At 51.4% G+C, this 16,878-nt stretch overlaps 1 protein-coding gene across 22 annotated transcripts; it reads left to right on the forward strand.

Annotated features, from left to right (window-relative positions):
* The first annotated feature begins 561 nt into the window (after nucleotides 1–561).
* Nucleotides 562–15,324, forward strand: PPOX (protoporphyrinogen oxidase). 22 transcript variants are annotated; one of them, XR_014786253.1, is made up of 14 exons: nucleotides 562–603; nucleotides 2,615–2,708; nucleotides 3,439–3,573; nucleotides 5,228–5,343; nucleotides 5,450–5,582; nucleotides 6,712–6,856; nucleotides 8,412–8,602; nucleotides 9,907–9,967; nucleotides 10,554–10,672; nucleotides 10,962–11,075; nucleotides 12,885–13,034; nucleotides 13,106–13,348; nucleotides 13,899–13,941; nucleotides 14,534–15,324. XR_014786253.1 is itself a non-coding variant. In XM_084823765.1 (14 exons), the coding sequence occupies exons 3-14, from the start codon at nucleotides 2,622–2,624 to the stop codon at nucleotides 14,668–14,670; spliced, it is 1,431 nt and encodes a 476-aa protein (XP_084679891.1). In that variant the 5' UTR covers nucleotides 562–603; nucleotides 1,750–1,855; nucleotides 2,615–2,621; the 3' UTR covers nucleotides 14,671–15,324. The 22 variants fall into 22 exon arrangements, 15 of the variants coding, with proteins under 15 accessions (XP_084679891.1, XP_084679884.1, XP_084679890.1 ...); XR_014786254.1 differs by having other exon boundaries at nucleotides 12,885–13,025; XM_084823765.1 differs by lacking the exon at nucleotides 13,106–13,348 and adding an exon at nucleotides 1,750–1,855.
* Nucleotides 15,325–16,878: the final 1,554 nt, after the last annotated feature.

Raw genomic sequence — 16,878 nt, forward strand, 5'->3', positions numbered from 1 at the left:
GGAGCACAAAATCATCAGGACTAGTAGCCACTGATAGCCTTCCAGGAATTTGCCTAACCCCCTTTTAAAGCCATCCAAACTGGTGGCCATCACTCCCTCTTGCGGCAGCGAGTTCCACAGTTTAACCGTGCGCTGTGTTCTTCACCTTACCCTGTTGAATCTCAACCTGTTGAATTTCTCCCTGCCACGTGATTGTGGAAGGCACAGGAGTTCTGTCTGGAGGAGGAGGCCTTTGAAAGCAGGGCTCGCTTTCACGGATTTGCTTTCAAAATGAAGCACTGAGCTTTGTAATCCTGAAGTCTGTACGTGACTTTTGAAAAAGACAGAGGGAGCTGCGCTGGGTGGAGCTACTACGAGGCCCCGCCCACTATGCTAGGCGCAAGAAGTCTCACGCCGTATGCTTGCCCAACGTTCCGCTCGCCCCGCCTTCACCGTCCTTTTGGCTCCGCCCCCCGCCCGCGCGGCGCTTGATTGGAGGCGACTCGGCCAGCCCCTTGGACCATACGTCATTAACCTTATGAGCCAATCCCAGGTGGAGAGGGAGGAGTCCTAAGCTCAGCTGTGCAGGAAGAGACAGGCTCGATGCGGGGCATCGGAGACGGGGTGGGCGCGGCGCTGCAGGGCCGGGAGTGGGCGGCGAGGGGCGCGCGTGCTTTGCGCTGGGGCGTGTTCGTGTGAATGCGGCCAGAACGCGTGAGAGAGGAGATGTGGGGCCATGGGGTGGCGGGGGCAGCCCAAAGGACGCAGGGGTGATTGCGAAGCGAGCAAAGGAGGCACCCTTGCGAGGTTAGCGTGCATTAAGCTTAGCTTGGCGAGGTAACAGGGACAGGTTGTGTCTGGGACTGTTAAACTCATAAAAAGGCAAGTCAGGGAGACACGGTAGAGGGGTGCAAGACTATGCCTGGTGTGGAGACAGGGGAGAGGGAGACGTTTTCCTCCCGCTCGCATAATGCCGGAGCCCAAAGGGGTCGTCCCATGAAGCTGACTGGGGGGGATTCGGGATGGATCAGAGGAAGGGCGTCTTCACGCAGCGCATGTAGTTACACCGCGGAGCTGACATCCGCACGGCGTCGGGATGGCCACCGCTTTGGATGGCGTTAAAACGGGATTGGGCAAATTCCTGGAGGGGAAGGCTATCGATGGCCACTAGCCCTCACGGCCGTGTGCTGCCTCCAGCATCAGAGGCAGTGTGCCTCTGCACGCCAGCTGCTGGGGAACTTGGGGCGGGAGGGTGCTGTCGCGCTCTTGTTGTGCTTGTGAGTTTCCCACAGACAGCTAGCTGGCCACTGTGTGGCCGGAATGCTGGGCTAGATGGACCCTTGGTCTGATCCAGCAGGACTCTTCTTAGGTTCGTTTTCACCGTTGGAGGGGGGCAGCTTTGGTTTTGGTGGCACCCCAGAGGCATTTCTGGGCCTGGGAAGGGCTGTGCAGGTTTGGGGGGGCACAGAGGGATGAGGTTGGCTATTGTCTGGATAAGGGGCAGGTTGCGTGTGGGGCAGAGGGGTCTGTGGATTGCACCAGGAAGGTGTTGTGTGGGATAAGAGGATTGGGTACAAAATAGTAGCCTCCCTTTGAAGTGGGGGGAGGGAGGCTACAGGGATTGCTGTTGGTGGGGGTATTTGGGGGCAGGAGGCTTTGTGCAATCTCTTGAACTCGCTTGACGTAGGCTAGTTGAGCATTTACTGCTTTTGCGGGCTCCTTATGAGATTGCTTCACCAGCTGTGTTTCTTTTCCCCTCCTACCCCCAAGTCTTCCTGCCTGTGCTGCGACGGCAGAAGGAATGCGTTGCTACCTGTCTTAGCCATGGCAGCCATGAAACGGAGGCTAACCTGGACGCATTTGGAGTACAACTTGGGTGCAGTCTTTTGTATGGGGTGGGGAAATCGTAGCAGAGGATGGCGATTCAGAGTGGCGGGGTGGAAATGCTCAACTAAAGTCGATGTGCGTTGGGGTGAAATGAGGGGCGGGGGAGGTTAGTTGACCTTCCCAGGCAGAGAAAGTCAGTGAGAGGAGCAGGTTGTGGTCTCTGCTGCCTCTTCACCCCCCGCCCACCCCCAGAGCCAGTTAGGTGTTGGACTAAGAGTGGCGAGACCCCAGGTTCAAATCCTCCTTTGGCCACAGAGCTCACCGCATGTCTTGGTGTTGGTTGCTATCTCCTGGCTTAACCTACCTCACAGGGTTATCGTTAGAGTAAAAGGATGGACTATGTATACCAGGGGTGCAGAACCTCTTTCAGCCTGAGGACCAAATTTCATTTCAGAGAAGCTCTTGGGCCCGCACTTCCCTGGTGGGCATGGCCAACCGCAAAAGGGGTGCAGCCAACCCCCCCCCCCAAAATACCAGCCTGTTTTAGCTTAAAGCTTTTACTGCCAGCAACAAAGCCTTAGGAGAGGCATTTCAGCCTTTTAGAATTCCTGCACAAAAGCCAGGAAACCACTAAATGATTGGTCATTGGGAGAAAGGGGGTGGGGCCAGGACAAGGGGCGTGGCCTTCTGGGGGACCCTGAAGGGCCAGAATTGGCCCCCGTGTGTGAGGTTCTGCACTCTTGATATATACCTTCCTGATCTCCGTAGAAGAAGGATGCAATATCATTATCATTATTGTTATTTCAAGATTTCTGATGCAGCGGACAGTGGCTGTCCTTGGTGGAGGGGTGAGCGGTCTTGCAGCCTGCTATTACCTGGCCAGAAGTCCCCAGGCACCCAAGGTGAGAGTTCGCCCATCTGTGGACTGCTCTTGCTCACAAAAGGGCAAGGGCAAAGCAAAACAGGGCTGCCCTGACCTCCAAACCTGGCCATGCTTTGGTTGGGGTGTGTGTGTGACCAAAGCCATCGCAAGATGACAAACACCTATCGATCGAAAGCAATACGTATTTCATTGGAACAACACCAAATAGTCCAGGCCGTGGCAACTCGAACCAATGTGTCGGCCTTGAAATCTTTGCATTCTTCTCAACCTTAGTTGCTTGCCCATCAAACTGTGTGCCCTTTGGAGTAACGTAACTGTCATTAAGACCCAATTTTTTTTAAGCAGCAGTTTGATTAAACAAGACACAAGGGACTGCAACAAAACATTGCAGCATGAACTGGTCGTGTTCAGGATACTCCATTATGATCCCCTCCCACCCCCATGTTCTGTTCTTCCTCCTCAGTGTCTCTCAGTAGCATTCCACGGCCATGAAGCATGTTTAGATTCCCACACACATACCCTTTAGAGGTTTTTTTCTAAAGATCTTCTTCTCCAAACCTTGGGATTCCCTGAAGCCTGGTGATACTTCCCTCTTGCACATGGGTGGGGCTGTTTTGCTTGCATAATGATCGGCACTCACCACATGAAGACTGGAAATAGAAAGAAATATGATGACAGCAATCCTGATGAAGATGGGGCTGAACAGATCCCATTTGGTCTCTCTCTCTCTCTCTCTCTCCTCCATCCAGATAATCCTTTTAGAAAGCAGCAACCGCCTGGGTGGATGGATCCATTCCACGCGCACGGAGGACGGGGCAGTTTTTGAACATGGGCCCAGGGGGGTCCGGCCTGCTGGGGATGTGGGAAAGAACACCCTTCTTATGGTACGTTGGGAAGGAGGAAGAGGGGGCGTGTGGAGCGGGAATCAAGACGTGATTGGCGAGATCCACCCAGCTATGGGACTACGTCATTGATGAAGCAACAGGCGATATTGACTATGGGAAAAAATATAGACTCTTGACTAGAGATGAATACTAGTTATCATAAGTCTGGTGAGTTCCATGTGAAACCAGCCACTCCCCGTTCTCAAGCAGAATTAGCTTGCCTTACACTGGAAAACAGTGATTTACTTCATATCCGCTCTGTCTGTTTACCCCATGCTTCTTTACCTCTCCCGCAACTTAGCTGTAGCTGCCGACAGCTTGCTTTCTGCTACTAGTGACTTGCTTTTTTCCTGCCTGCCCCACTTAGCTGCATGTGTGTGACTCCTGGGGTAGTGTTGGCTGCCCAGATCCAAACCCAGCAGTCTGCAAACCATTGTATGTTGTTTCTCACTTTTCTGTTGTATCCTCCCATTCAAATATTCTGCATCTACTTCAGTTCAGCAGGTTGCATTGGTTTGAATCCATGTTGCTGGGGGAAAAACAAACAACAAAAGCACCCCTATAAACCATCTATTACTGTAATAAACAGTTGTTTTAAAATTAAGGCACTGTCAATTTGTTGCCAGTGTGTTGTAGTGGTTAGACTGTTGGACGGGGACTTGGGAGATCCGAGTTCTAGTCCCTGCTTTACCATGAAGCTTACTGAGTAACTTTGGGCCAGTCACTAAGTCTAACCTGCATCACAGGGTTTCATTTTGTTTTTTACTTACTTCTTATTCTAAAATTTCAACAAAAGAAAGAGAAAAAACAAAGAAAAAATGCAGCTACATAGATTTGAATATATCAGTTTCAATGCATACATATAGTGTGTGTGTGTGTGTGTGTGTGTGTGCGCGCGCGTGTGTGTGTATGAAAATACAGCTGTCTAAGAACTATACATAAACTTCAACAAAAGCAGACCAAATATCCAAATAAATGTCCATTTGCAGGTGGCATCTATATACCACCCGTTCAAATGCTGAAAGCATTGTAAGGTCCTCAATCCATTGCATTAGAGGAGGTGAGATTTTTATCCTTCCAATGTTGTAATATCAGTTTTTTAGCTATCAAAAGTGCACAGGGAATCCATTTGCACTGACCATGTGTTAACTTACAGGCAGCAGGTCGATAATTCAAAAGTGCATGTACATCAGTAAATATTAAGGAGGGTCCCAATACAAAATTTATCCCTATAATGAGCTCCTCCCCCAAATGGACAACTACTGGGCATTGCCCAAACATGTGCTTAAGGGCGCAATCCTATGCATGTGTAGACAGAAGGAAGTCCTAGGACTCCCAGCATTCCCCAGCATGCTGGCTGTGGGTTGTAGGACTTCCTTCTGTCTAAACATGCATAGGATTGCACCCTAAAAGAAGCATTAGCTGCGTTACACCTCCAGTAATTAGCCAACTTAGACAAACCCTTATTAAAGAGGCATTGTGGTGTCCAAGTGACATGAAACAAAAGCTGTTGTTTGTGTTGTTGTGAGGAGGCAGAGGACTACGTAAGCTGCCTTAGGTTGCTTGGGAGAGAACAAAAAGGCAGGACAGAAATGTAATAAATGAATAATTTTGCATCATAGTTAAGTGTAACAGGGTCATGATTCTTCTCTAGGTCTCTGAACTTGGACTTGAAGGAGACGTGCTTCCAGTCCCTGGTGACCACCCGGCATCCAAGAACCGCTACCTGTACATTGGTGGGATGCTGCATAAACTCCCTTCCGGTATTGGGTACGTTAATTTTTCAAAAATCCCACTGAATGGTGAGTAAACCCATTCTTCTTAATTAGTACTAGAAAATGATGTTTCTCTGTTCTGTTTTCTTGGTGATTTCCAGAGGCATTGTCCGGACCGTGTCTCCTTTCAGCCGTCCTCTGGTTTGGAGCGGATTGAGAGAGCTAACGGCCCCTCGTGGCTCCGAAACGGATGAGACCGTCCACGCCTTCGTGAGGCGACGCTTTGGCCAAGAGGTACTCGCCCCATGTTCCGTGCCTGGCCTGTCTAAAAGACCATAACACCCGCCCCTGCAAAAAAGCAACAACCCCATTGCCTTCTTCTGAGAGACAAGGTTGGCACATCCCCCCTCCCCACTGCCCCGGCACTGTGCCTCTGCCTGCCGCGCAGAGATGATGCAGCCGAAACATTTCTGATCTTCTTGCCAGGAAAATCTTCACCTGCTGCATTTCTACATGCCAGGCTACTTTTAAAGGCATAGAAGTAGGGCTAGAGAGTGGGGGGGGGCCTGGGGGGAAGCCGTTAGCAGTGGGAGAGGCAGTGTGGTCTAGTGGTTAGAGTATTGGACTGGGGCTCAGGAGACCCGGGTTCCACTCCCCACTCAGCCATAAAGCTCACTGGGTGACTTTGGGCCAGTCCCTGACTCTCTCAGTCTAAGCTGCCTCACAGGGTCGTTGTGAGGATAATATGGACAGGAGGAGGTCCATGTACACTGCCTCAGGCTCCTTTCGAGGAAAAGGCTGGATAGAAATGTGATAAATAAATACATCCTCCCCCCACGCCCCCATGGCAGGAGAAGGCAAACAAGGAGAAGAGACCATTTTAAAAGTGTTGCCGTCTTCTGCCTCAGCTTGACAGCTTTTTTGCCTCAGTCTGCCCCTGTGCCTTTAAGAGCAGTCTGGAAGGCAGAAATTTCAGTGGCTGAATATTGCTTTGGCAAGCTCAGAAGGGTTTTGGCGGCTTCCTTTTCTCCGTGCTGGGTGGGGGCTAAGAGGGCATAGGCCAAAAGGAGAAACGTCATAGGCCCTAATTTGGGGAGGGAGGCAAGGGAAGGGTTCATCTTCAAAGCAGGGGAGTTTATATTTTGCTGGCATTATTTCGCTGGGCGCTGGGGGGGAAGGAGAAGCAAGCGGAGGGCGGGACGGCAGTTGTCTGCCCTTATCGACTCCACACAGAGCCTGCGAGAAGGAAGGTCTACGCTGCTCTTCCCACCCCACCCTGCACTGTCAGGATAAGCCATTCCTGGAATAAAAGGTCCACAAAGGAGCAGAGTTACTGTACACATAAAAAAATGGCAACCCATCGGGGTGGGTATGGGGAGCTCCCATTTTGTTGCCTTGACTGCCTTGTTGTTCTTCTCCTCAGCTGGCTGACATGGTCATCGACAGCCTGTGCCGAGGGGTGTTTGCCGGAGACTGCCGAGCGCTGAGTGTCCGCTCCTGTTTCCCGGCGCTGTTCCAGGCTGAGCGGACGCACCGTTCTGTCATCTTGGGCATGGCCCTGGGTGGAGGTGAGGCCTTAAAGGAAAGTGGCAGGCAAGGCGGGAGGAGAGTTCAACCGCGTTCTTCTTGAGGTGGTCAGTCTGTGTCTGGACTCTACCACCTCAGTCCGTGTCTGGACTCTACCACCTTAGACTAAAGGTGGACACGCTCCACTGATCTGGAGTGCTCTTCTGTAGAACAAGCTCCCAACAATTAAGGTCACCTGCATCCTTCCAAACTTAGCCTTAAGGGCTAGAAATCTGTTCTCTTTTTAGGTACTGGAAATTAAATCCTGTTGCAATTTTTGGGGATGGGTGCGGGGGGGTGGGGTGGAAATGTGGTATATTGCAGAGCCGGAGAAGCTGATGTTCATCAGACATACCGGAGAAAGGGGGGGATCACATGACTGATTAGGGTATACAGAAAACTAATCAAGGCTTGCAGCTTTCTGGAATAGTATTGACGTTTTAACACCTTGACATGCGTTTAATATAGTGAGTTGGATCCAGACTTACTCATTCATAGAGTAGACTCATTTTATTTTATTTATTTATTTATTCATTCATTCATTCATTCATTCATCACCCATCTGGCTGGTCACCCAGCCACTCTGGGCGATGTACAATAATTGAAACAGTTTAAAACAATAAAATTCTACGTTAAAAACATCATATTTCTAAAAATACCCTAACCCACCCCAAATGCCTGCCTGAACAACCACGTTTTTAATGCGTGGCGGAAGCTCATTACAGAGGGGGCATGGCGGAGTTCCCTAGGGAGGAACATTGAAATTGATGGGACTTACTCATGACTTGCTTAGGTCCTACTGATTTCAGTGGATCTGCTGTAAGCATGACTTAAGTCTGGATCCAACACATTGTACTTTTGGCAAGTTTGGATGCATGTTAAGTACAAAGTTTAATGCAAAGGTTAAAAAAAGACAAGAAAAACTCCCTGCACATAGAAATCTAGAATATCAGGGTCATTTCTTCCTGTCATGCTAGATTTCTATACACAGAAATTATTATTATTTTTTGGGTATGAAGGAATTTTCCATCATAGGGTTCTCAACCTGAAGTGGCACAACCCAGACAGAGGTTTACACCCCTGCCCCAAGTGAGGACTAGGCCATTTCCCATGTTCCCCAGCAAGCAGTAGGCAGGGTAGTGTGCTCCTTCTCCCGCCCCCACATCTGAATGGTACACTGAGAATAACCTAATCCTATTATCTCTATGAATTATTCAAATGGAGCAAACTGCAGAATTTTTAGACTGCTTCGCCTTTTTCTAAGGCTTATTTCTAAAATGTAATTAACCACCCTAACCTTAAAGCTCTCAAGATGACATACAATAATACTCCCCCAATCCAAAATCCACATTAAAAAGATGCTACTTGTGTTAGAGAGGCAAGGAGTGTCACCTGTTGGGTGTCTGCCTGCTGCACCGCTGTTGTTTTCTAGCAGGACCCCTGCCCCCAAAAGGCAGCACCCTACCAAGCATTCCTGAGGTGGGGAGGAAAGAATGCACACCCATGGTTAGAAAAAGGAGGAAAGGTCCTCTGCCTCTCAACTGCCTTTTCTGCTAGGGAAAAGCGTCGCTGTGGACTCTCCGCTGATCCGAAGGGCCCGGGAAGAGCGCTGGAGCCAGTGGTCTCTGCGCAATGGCATGCAGTCCCTCCCCGAAGCCTTGGGGGACTTCTTGAAGCAGCGTGGGGTGGCAATCCACTGCGACACCCCTGTGAGGCAGCTGGAGAGAACGGCGTCTGGTTTCTGGCGGGTGAGAACGGAGAAGGCCTGAGAAATTGAGAAAGGCAGGCGGGGCGGATTTGGGGCAGGGGTGGGCAACAGGTGGTTCTGCAACAGGTTCTGTGGCCTGATTGGCGTCTACGCAGGGAAGAGCCTTCATGGTGGTGGCCCCCTTTCTCTGGAACTCCGTCTCTGGAGGTCAGGCAAGCGCCAACACGGTGCTGTTTCCAGCGTCTCCTGAAAACATCTTTATTCCAGGAAGCCTTCCTTGACTGACCAGTCAGTTTTTTTATCGGCACTGTTTTTAAAAATATTTTTTAATCATGGTGTTTTATTTCTCTTCTCATTTTATCTTTATTGTTCACTGCTCCAGAATCTGTTTAGACGTGGAGTGGTATATAAATGCTGTAAATAAAAATAAACAAATACCTTGCATCCCTCCAAATGTTTCGGCCTACAACTCCCATGATTCCTTAGCATGGGCTATGCTGGCTGGGGCCAATGGGAATTGTAGGCCAAAATATTTGGAAGGTCACAAGTTTCCCACTCCTCCACCACAGGAAGACAAAAACCAGTGGGTCTGCAGAGCTTTTCAGAGATGGAAGCAGATTCTCTGTGCAAGTCGGAGCTGGGAATTTGTGGGGGGTTGAATGTCTCGTTGGAGAGAGCTTAAGAGATGTCTGGTCCATGGCATCTATCCTACAGAAGTGGGCTGCACTGTCTCAGATTCCAGGTGGGGACTGGCAGGGATGAATGGTCCTAGATAGATAGGTAGGTAGGTAGGTAGGTAGGTAGGTAGGTAAACTCTGCAAATAGGCTCTAGCCTATCTGGGGGGGCTAGGCTGGCACCATGCTAAATTTCTATGTGCGGGGAATATTTTGCACGGCAAAACATTCAGTGACTTGAGCGCTCTGACATGGTACAGCAGAGGGGGAACATAAACACATACATGCCAGCGAGAAGTGGGCCACACTGGGGCTGGACAAACCTTACATCTGAGCCAGCACGGTGGCTCCTGAGATGTGTCTCTGCCGAGACCTTCAGATGCTTCTGTGCCGGGTGTGGAACCTCTTTCAGCCTGAGGGCCGCATTCTGTCTGAGAGAAGCGCTCGGGGGCCACATACTGGTTCTGGGCGGGGCCAGAGGCAAAGGGGGTTGGGCCAGTTTGAGCTTGAAGCTCTTCCTGCCAGGGACGCAGCCTTAGGAGAGGCGTTTCAACCTTTTAGAATGGGGAAGAAGCGGCACAGAAGCCAGGAAAGCCACCAAACCAGAGTGAAGGGGTCACAGCCTTGGCAGGAGCAAAGTTAACGCTGATAGTGCTTTTCTCGCTTTAGATCGCACTCGAGGGCGGCAGCGTGGAGGCAGAGCACGTCATCAGCGCTGTGCCGGCCAAAGGTAGGAGGGCTGACTCCTCTGTTTCGGGGTGTGGAGGAAATGCTGCTTTAAGTGGGGCTCTTCTAGGGTTGGATGTGATTACCTACAATCTTCCCAACTGTGTAGCCTGTGTACAAAGAGCAAACTCAGTTCTCCGAGTGCCGAACTCTAGGTGGCCAAAGCTGCACCTTCCACGCAGGTTTCAGGGGAGGTATCAGTCGGCTCAGGGTGACCCCAGAGTTTGCGGAAGTACCAACCATCTTTAGATAGAAGAACCCTGAGGAGGAGGAAATACACCCCAGAACAGCCAGATGAGGACTGAGCATGCACGTCATGGGCACAGGATACTGAGAGCTTGTTGGGGTTGGGGGAAGGAAACTGCGCCAGAGGAGGAATGCAATGGAGTGTTTTGGGAAAGGGCATAGCTGACTGGCTGGTGGGCACCCTTAAGGGAAGCATGCTGCACTGCAACAGTTTGTTGCAGATCCCAGTTGTAGACACTAGGAACAAGACCAGGGGAGGCCCTGAGACGAACATCGTCCTGCAGAGCCCCAGATTCCCCTCCAGGATGACATCCTCACTTGCCTTTTCTCACCTCTGCTTCCAGCTCTTGCTGCGTTGCTCCCCAGATGGGCTGAACCACTTGCCCAAGAGCTGCTAGCCATCCAGGCTGTTTCTGTGGGGGTGGTGAACCTGCAGTATGAACGCATGGACCTCCCCGTCATGGTAAGAAGGCCTCTGGAGGCCACCTCCCCAAAACACAGAGCTGCCAGGAAATCGAGAGAGATTCTCCCCTGTCAAGGGTATCAGTTGAGTTGGGGGGGGGAGGGGGGGAGAGGATCATGTTTACAGAGAGGTAGTAATTGGGAGGGGCAAGGCTTTACCTGTTGAATTTTTGGCTGTCATGCTTTATATGGTTCTTCCTCCCCAAATCTTTAGGGTAGAGCAAGACAGAAATAAAATCCCTCAAAACGCGCATGGTATGATGCATATTCCTGTCCTCTCCTTCCTCCAGGGGTTCGGGCATTTGGTACCTTCCTTTGAGGACAGTTCCTTGCTAGGCATTGTTTACGACTCGGTTGCCTTTCCTGAACAGGATGGATCCAGCGGAACTGGCACTCGCCTGACGGTAAGAACTGGAGTGGTGGTGGTGGCAGGGCATGGGAGGAAAGTGTCCTGACTTTTTTTCCTCTCTGCTGTAAGTCTGTGTACTAAAGATAGCTTAATGTAGAGCCTGTGAGTGCACTTGGAATTTTCAGACAGTGGCGTGGGCACAACCACAAAATGGCTGCTGTTGGGGTGCGTGGCTAGTCACAAAAACGTTGGGAGCATTCCCTTCCCCACACACTGTGTCTGCAGTGTTTTGCTCCGCCTTTTTTGCCTTTGGAGCCACCCATCATGGAAATGCTGCCCCCAAGAGCTTCTCTGAAATGGAATTTGGCCCTCAGGCTGAAAGAAGGTGAATGAACACCCCTGTTTTAAAGCCAGAAGCAGCTTGGGTTCAGGTTATTTTGAAGATCCCTCTTCACCCTTGTGAGCTTGCCCAGGCACAGAGATCTGCTACGGAGGCCCTTCTTGCAGGCCTGCCAGTAACACTGATCAGGTTGGCAGGCACAAGAGACAGGGTCTTCTCAGCAGTGGCCCCACGTTTATGGCTAAGTGATTTGCATATGGCCCCATCTGTTCAGAAATTTAAGTGGGGCTTAAAAACCCATGTATTTGGGGTGGCTTTTTCTTGTAGGTTTATAGCAGAGGTCGGGAACTATTCTGGCCCCCAGAACTGGATTTGGTTCCCGTTCACACGCACGCACACATAGATTATGTCTGGGGTGGGCCCCTTCTCCCGAAGCCCTGCCCCCTGATATCATAGGGGTTCCTTTCTCTCTTCAGAGAGCAGCTCTGTACCTCTCCATGCACAGAAAAGACACCCTTTCTCTAGCAGTGAGCGGGAAACTACGCTCTTACCTCTCATCAGTGATTGGATATTGATCTACCATGGACCAGAGGTTCGCCATCCCTGAGTTGTAGTGCTGCTGGCTTCAAACCAAATTGTTCCTTTACAATGGTGTGTTTCTGGCCCGTGAATTGTTTTCGACCACTGTTTTGAGCGGTTACTTTTACTGAAATACGATATTGTATCGTGTGTGGGTTTTTTAATGTATGCCGTGTTGTGAGGGCTTTGCCTTAAAAGGTACTCTAGAAAGAAGCAAGCTTTGCTTGAAGAAGGTCCTGCATTCAATCTCCAGCATCTCCCATTTAAAAAAAGATCAGGGAGCAGGTCAGGGCCACAGCCAATGACGTCCCCGCCCGCCCGGGTCAAGGTGCCTGGATGCAAAGCCAGGCATGTTATTTGGGCAGAAAATCCCACAAGCGCCTTTCCTTGGCTCTAGCAGTAAAAATGCAATATTTCCAAACCAAATAGCTAACAGTTTGCTGTCCTTTGAAATCTCTGCCTGAGGCAGCTGCCTCACTCTGCCTCATGGTAGGGCTGGCCCTGGAGCAGGTCATGGGAAAGACCCGTCTCTGCCCAAGGCCCTGGAGAACCACCACCAGTCAGGGTGGACGATACTGAGCTACATCAGGGGTATCGAACCTCTTTCAACCTGAGGGCTGATTTCTGTTTTGGAGAAGCTCGCAGGGGCTGCACTGCTGTGGTGGGCAAAATACCCAAACTAGCAGCATATTTTAACATAAAGCACTTCCTGCCTGTAACTAAGCCCCAGGAGAGGCGTTTCAAGCCTTTTAGTATTGGGGGGCGGGGGGAATGTGCAAAACCCGGGAAACCACTCCAAGAGATCAGTTGTTGGAAAGGAGATGCGGCCAGGGGAAGGGGGCCTGGCCATCTGGTTTGGGACCCCCTGCGGGCCAGCCTTGGGCTCAGTAGACCAATATGACCTGGGAGAAAGGCAGCTTCCTGTGTTTTCCCCCTTCTTTTCAGGTGATGCTGGGTGGCGCGTGGTTCACGTCAGGTTTTGGTGACCCAGACACAGTCTCCCACGCTGCCTTGCTGAGCCGAGCCCAGGCGGCTGTCAAAACACACCTTGGGGTATCGGCCGAGCCATCTCGCGCCATTGTCAAGGTACAGAAGGTACGTTCTCTTGAGCTGCAGGCCGGAGAGGGAGAGGTCTTCTCATCTCGTTTAGTTCTCTGTCTTTCTAGCCAGACACGCGGTTCCCGTCACGTTCGAGGAAGTGGCTGGAGATCTTGGTAGCTGCTGTTGCCCAGGGTGCTTTGACCGTTGTCTTCGGAACCACGGTGTCGGAGTGGACTGCTGCTGATCCCGTCACCCAGACAGAAAGAACGTGGGGACAAGCGATAGGGCCTCCTCGGTTGCTGCACCCATATTGTGGGGCTCTCTGCCCCTCGAGGCTCAAGGCCCCTCTCTGATGACCTGCTCCATGGGCAAGAGAAGACATTTTTATTCTACCAGGGTTTTGCCTTGCCAGCTAGTTCATAGAGTTGGAAGGGAGCATTAAGCGGCTCAATGCCAGGTTTGCGACTACGGCATCCCAGACGATGCCTAAAAGTATTGCAATTTAAAATAGTTGATGGTTTAAAAAACATGGATGTCTGCCAAGTCTGTCTCTTGTTGTGCTTTGTGTTGAGCCCTGTTTCGTTATGACGTTGTGCATTTTAACTGTTGTCTCATGGCCTTATTCCAGCCCTCCCCAACTTCCAGATGTTTGGGACTTCGGCTCCCATCAGCCCCAGCCAGCACGGCCAATAGTTATGAATGCTGGGAGTTGTAGTCCAAAGCATCTGGCGGGCACCAGGTTGGGGACGCCTGCTTTCTGCCTTAGAAGGGCTGGGAGAAATTCACATGCATACAAATAGAATACAAGGCATTCCAGCCTTTGCCACTTGGCTTTGAATGCCAGTTTTTAATGCTCATGTTGAGCGGGCTGAAAGATTTTAGGAGTGGCTGATCCTTTTCTCCTTTCCGTCTCTGCAGGCATGCATCCCTCAGTACACCCTTGGCCACTGGAAACACATAGGTAGGTTGGGTAAGGTGCTTCCTGGTCCCCTTCCCTCCACCACAAACTATTTGGGAAGGTGGGGAGAAGACGTAGCGTGAGGGTAGAGCTCCTGTGTGTGCAGAAGGTTTCAGGTTGGATCTGTGGCATCATAAAAGGATTTCAGGCAGCAGAGAAGCCTTGGAGAGCCGCTGCCGGCCGGTTGTAGGAGATGAATCCAGGTTAGGTGGAGCGGTCTAGGGCAGCCTCACATCTGGGAGGTTAGTCCAGGCTCCACAACTCCCATCAGCCGTAGCCAGCTTGGCCAGTGCTGAGGGATCACAGAGGCTGTAGGACAAAACAGGTAGAGGGCAGCAAGGAGCCCACTCCTAACTCCCATCAGCCACAGCCAGCATGGCCAATGGTGTGGGATCGTGGGAGTTGTAGGCCAAAACATGTAGGAACATGTTACATTTCTACTGGTGGGCTACCTGTACCAAAACAGGTAGCCCACCAGTATCCATTGGGTGAAGAAGCATCAATTTGTGCCTGCCTCCCGTTGGCCCACAAGATTTACCAACTGGTTTCCTGCACCTTCTCTCTCTCTCTGTCTCTCTCTCTCTGTCTCTCTCAGAGAGCGCAGCCGCTTACCTAGAGCAGCAGAAGCTGCCTTTGAGCCTGGTTGGGGCCTCCTACGAGGGCGTCTCGGTCAACGACTGCATCTCCAGCGGCCGGACCGCAGTGGCCAAGCTTCTCGGCCACGTCTCCTGAGGGAGGGCTCCTCTTCTCCGCTATTTGAGATCCCTGTGCCCAATCGTTCCTCTCCTCCGGCTGATGATGGCTCAGTTCCCACCCTGCTAGCTTCCCAGAATCGGGGGGATTCAAGGACTTTTAAAAAATGGCGAGACCTGGACCGGTTGGTCTTCAAGAGGAGGGCCAGTTGCCTCGGGCCGACCTGGGTCTGAAAAGTCTGCTTTCTCTTGCTGTTTCTTAGAACAGGAGCAGGGGAAGGCAAAAAGCCCCACCCTGTCCTGGAACAGGGCATCTCCTCCTCCTCCCGCTCATCTGCCTTCATGAGGACAGGTACTTGTCTCTCTGTGCCATCCAGCAAGCACCAGCTGGATCAAGCTTTCCGAACAATGATTGGCACATGAATGTGTGCTGTCACGCTTGCAAAGAGGTTAACCTGGGCAGGGGCTGACCTCTGTCCTTCCCCCTTCCCCAGCAGCAGCAGCATTCCGGATATTGCCCTGGTGTTCCTCCCCTGTCCCAAGACACAGGGTCTGATGCACTCTGCAGGCCGCTTCGGCCCTGCCGTATCCCGAGGGGAGGGGGGGTCCCTGCTGTCTGTTTCCTGTCCCCTATTAATGCCTGTGCACAGCTCACTGCTGCATCGATGGCTAATAAAAAACTCCACGAGCCCTACTGCTGGGGTTGACTGGGATTACTTTTTGACTGGCCTGTGCCGTGACCGGACGAAGGAGGACACGAGGGTTGAGGACTCGGGTCCGCTCCAGGCATAAAACTAATCAAGGGTTTAGCACAGGGGTGTGAGTGGGCAGGGGAGCACCGTTTCCCCTCAAGAACCTTTTGCCTCCGGGATAATCTGCCCGGGGCTGCACGCCAGGGGTAGCATGCGTCTTCCCACCCCTCTGCCAACCCTCCCCAACCCCCTTTTCTAACTCCCTCTCTCCCCCGACCCCGTTTGCCGAGCAGAGGTGAGCAGTCTGGCACAAACCAGAGTTTCCCATTATGGCCAAACAGGAGGGACGGTGGTTTGTTCAAACCCACGGTTTTCTCAGTCAAGCCAGCCATCAAACTGCAGAATGGCAGCTGCCTGCTTCCTCCCGTTGTGCAAGGAGAGGAAAGGAGGCGCGCGCATGGGCCCAAGGCTCAGGCCCAAGGCTCAGGCCTGCTTAGCCTCGGAATGCCAGACCACAGTTTCACTGTCTCTCTCAGACTATCTTGCAAGACAAATGCCGACAGCAGCATTTTCCAGATAACAGTTGCCTGCCTTATCTACATTTCACTGCAGGGGTGCAGTACCACCTTTTCAGCCAGGGGCCTGAATGCCATCACAGAGAGGCTCTTGGGGGCCGCATGCCAGTGGTGGGCGGGGCTGGAGGCAAAAGGGGTGTGGCCAAAAATGGCGGTATAGTTTCACTCGAAGCTTTTTCCACTGCTAAGCAAGCCTTGGGAGCGGCATTCCAAATTCTTAGAATGATGCATGACCATATTCGGTCTGCTCCCTACAGCCCATTCTCCAGCCAGGCCTAGCCCGTGTCTTCTCTGGAACACATCCCACAAGCCTCTATGAAGCACAGTGCTAACATGGCAACTGTGCAGGAAGGACCTAATGGTAGAGACTTTAAGGTAAGTAGGGTTTGCTGTAAAATGGAAGGTTTGTGATAAGACCCTTGAGATGCAGAATATCTGCACCTCACTCCTGCAGACAACTTAGAGCAGTGGTCCTTTTAATGTGCAGAAAGAAATTCAACAGGTGATGCCCATCCTACCACTCTACCAAAACAAAAGCCAAGCCTGTTGACTTCCTGCCTGGCCTGTTGGATGAGTGGAAATCATAGAGGGGGGGAGCCGACAGCGCTAACCAAAAAGGACAGCTCATTCTTTAATCCATGGATTTTTATTTTTTAAAAATCAGTTTATCAAAAATGGGGGGATCAGGGCAAGAGGTCAAGGCAGTGGCAGCGGCATCTACTGCAAGAGAGGACTCCATAAATAGAATAAATTACTACATACCATTGGCAATAGCTAGCGATTGTGTGACGCACACGTAAGGTGAGAAAGAAATTGGGGTTTGGGGGAAGGGGGATAGATTGCAGGCTGGGACCAGCCCTGAGAGAAAAGGAGAGTGGGGCAAAAAGGGGTGCTGGAAGGGGTCTGTGTAAAGGAATAGAACTACAGCATATGCTCACATGGTGTTTACAACCCCTTGCTTTCCAGCTCTGTGTGTTTTAA

The sequence above is a fragment of the Heloderma suspectum genome, chromosome 17, assembly GCF_057233095.1.
Source record: "Heloderma suspectum isolate Gila_16-S chromosome 17, 16-S_ref, whole genome shotgun sequence".
Taxonomy (NCBI): Eukaryota; Metazoa; Chordata; class Lepidosauria; order Squamata; family Helodermatidae; genus Heloderma; species Heloderma suspectum.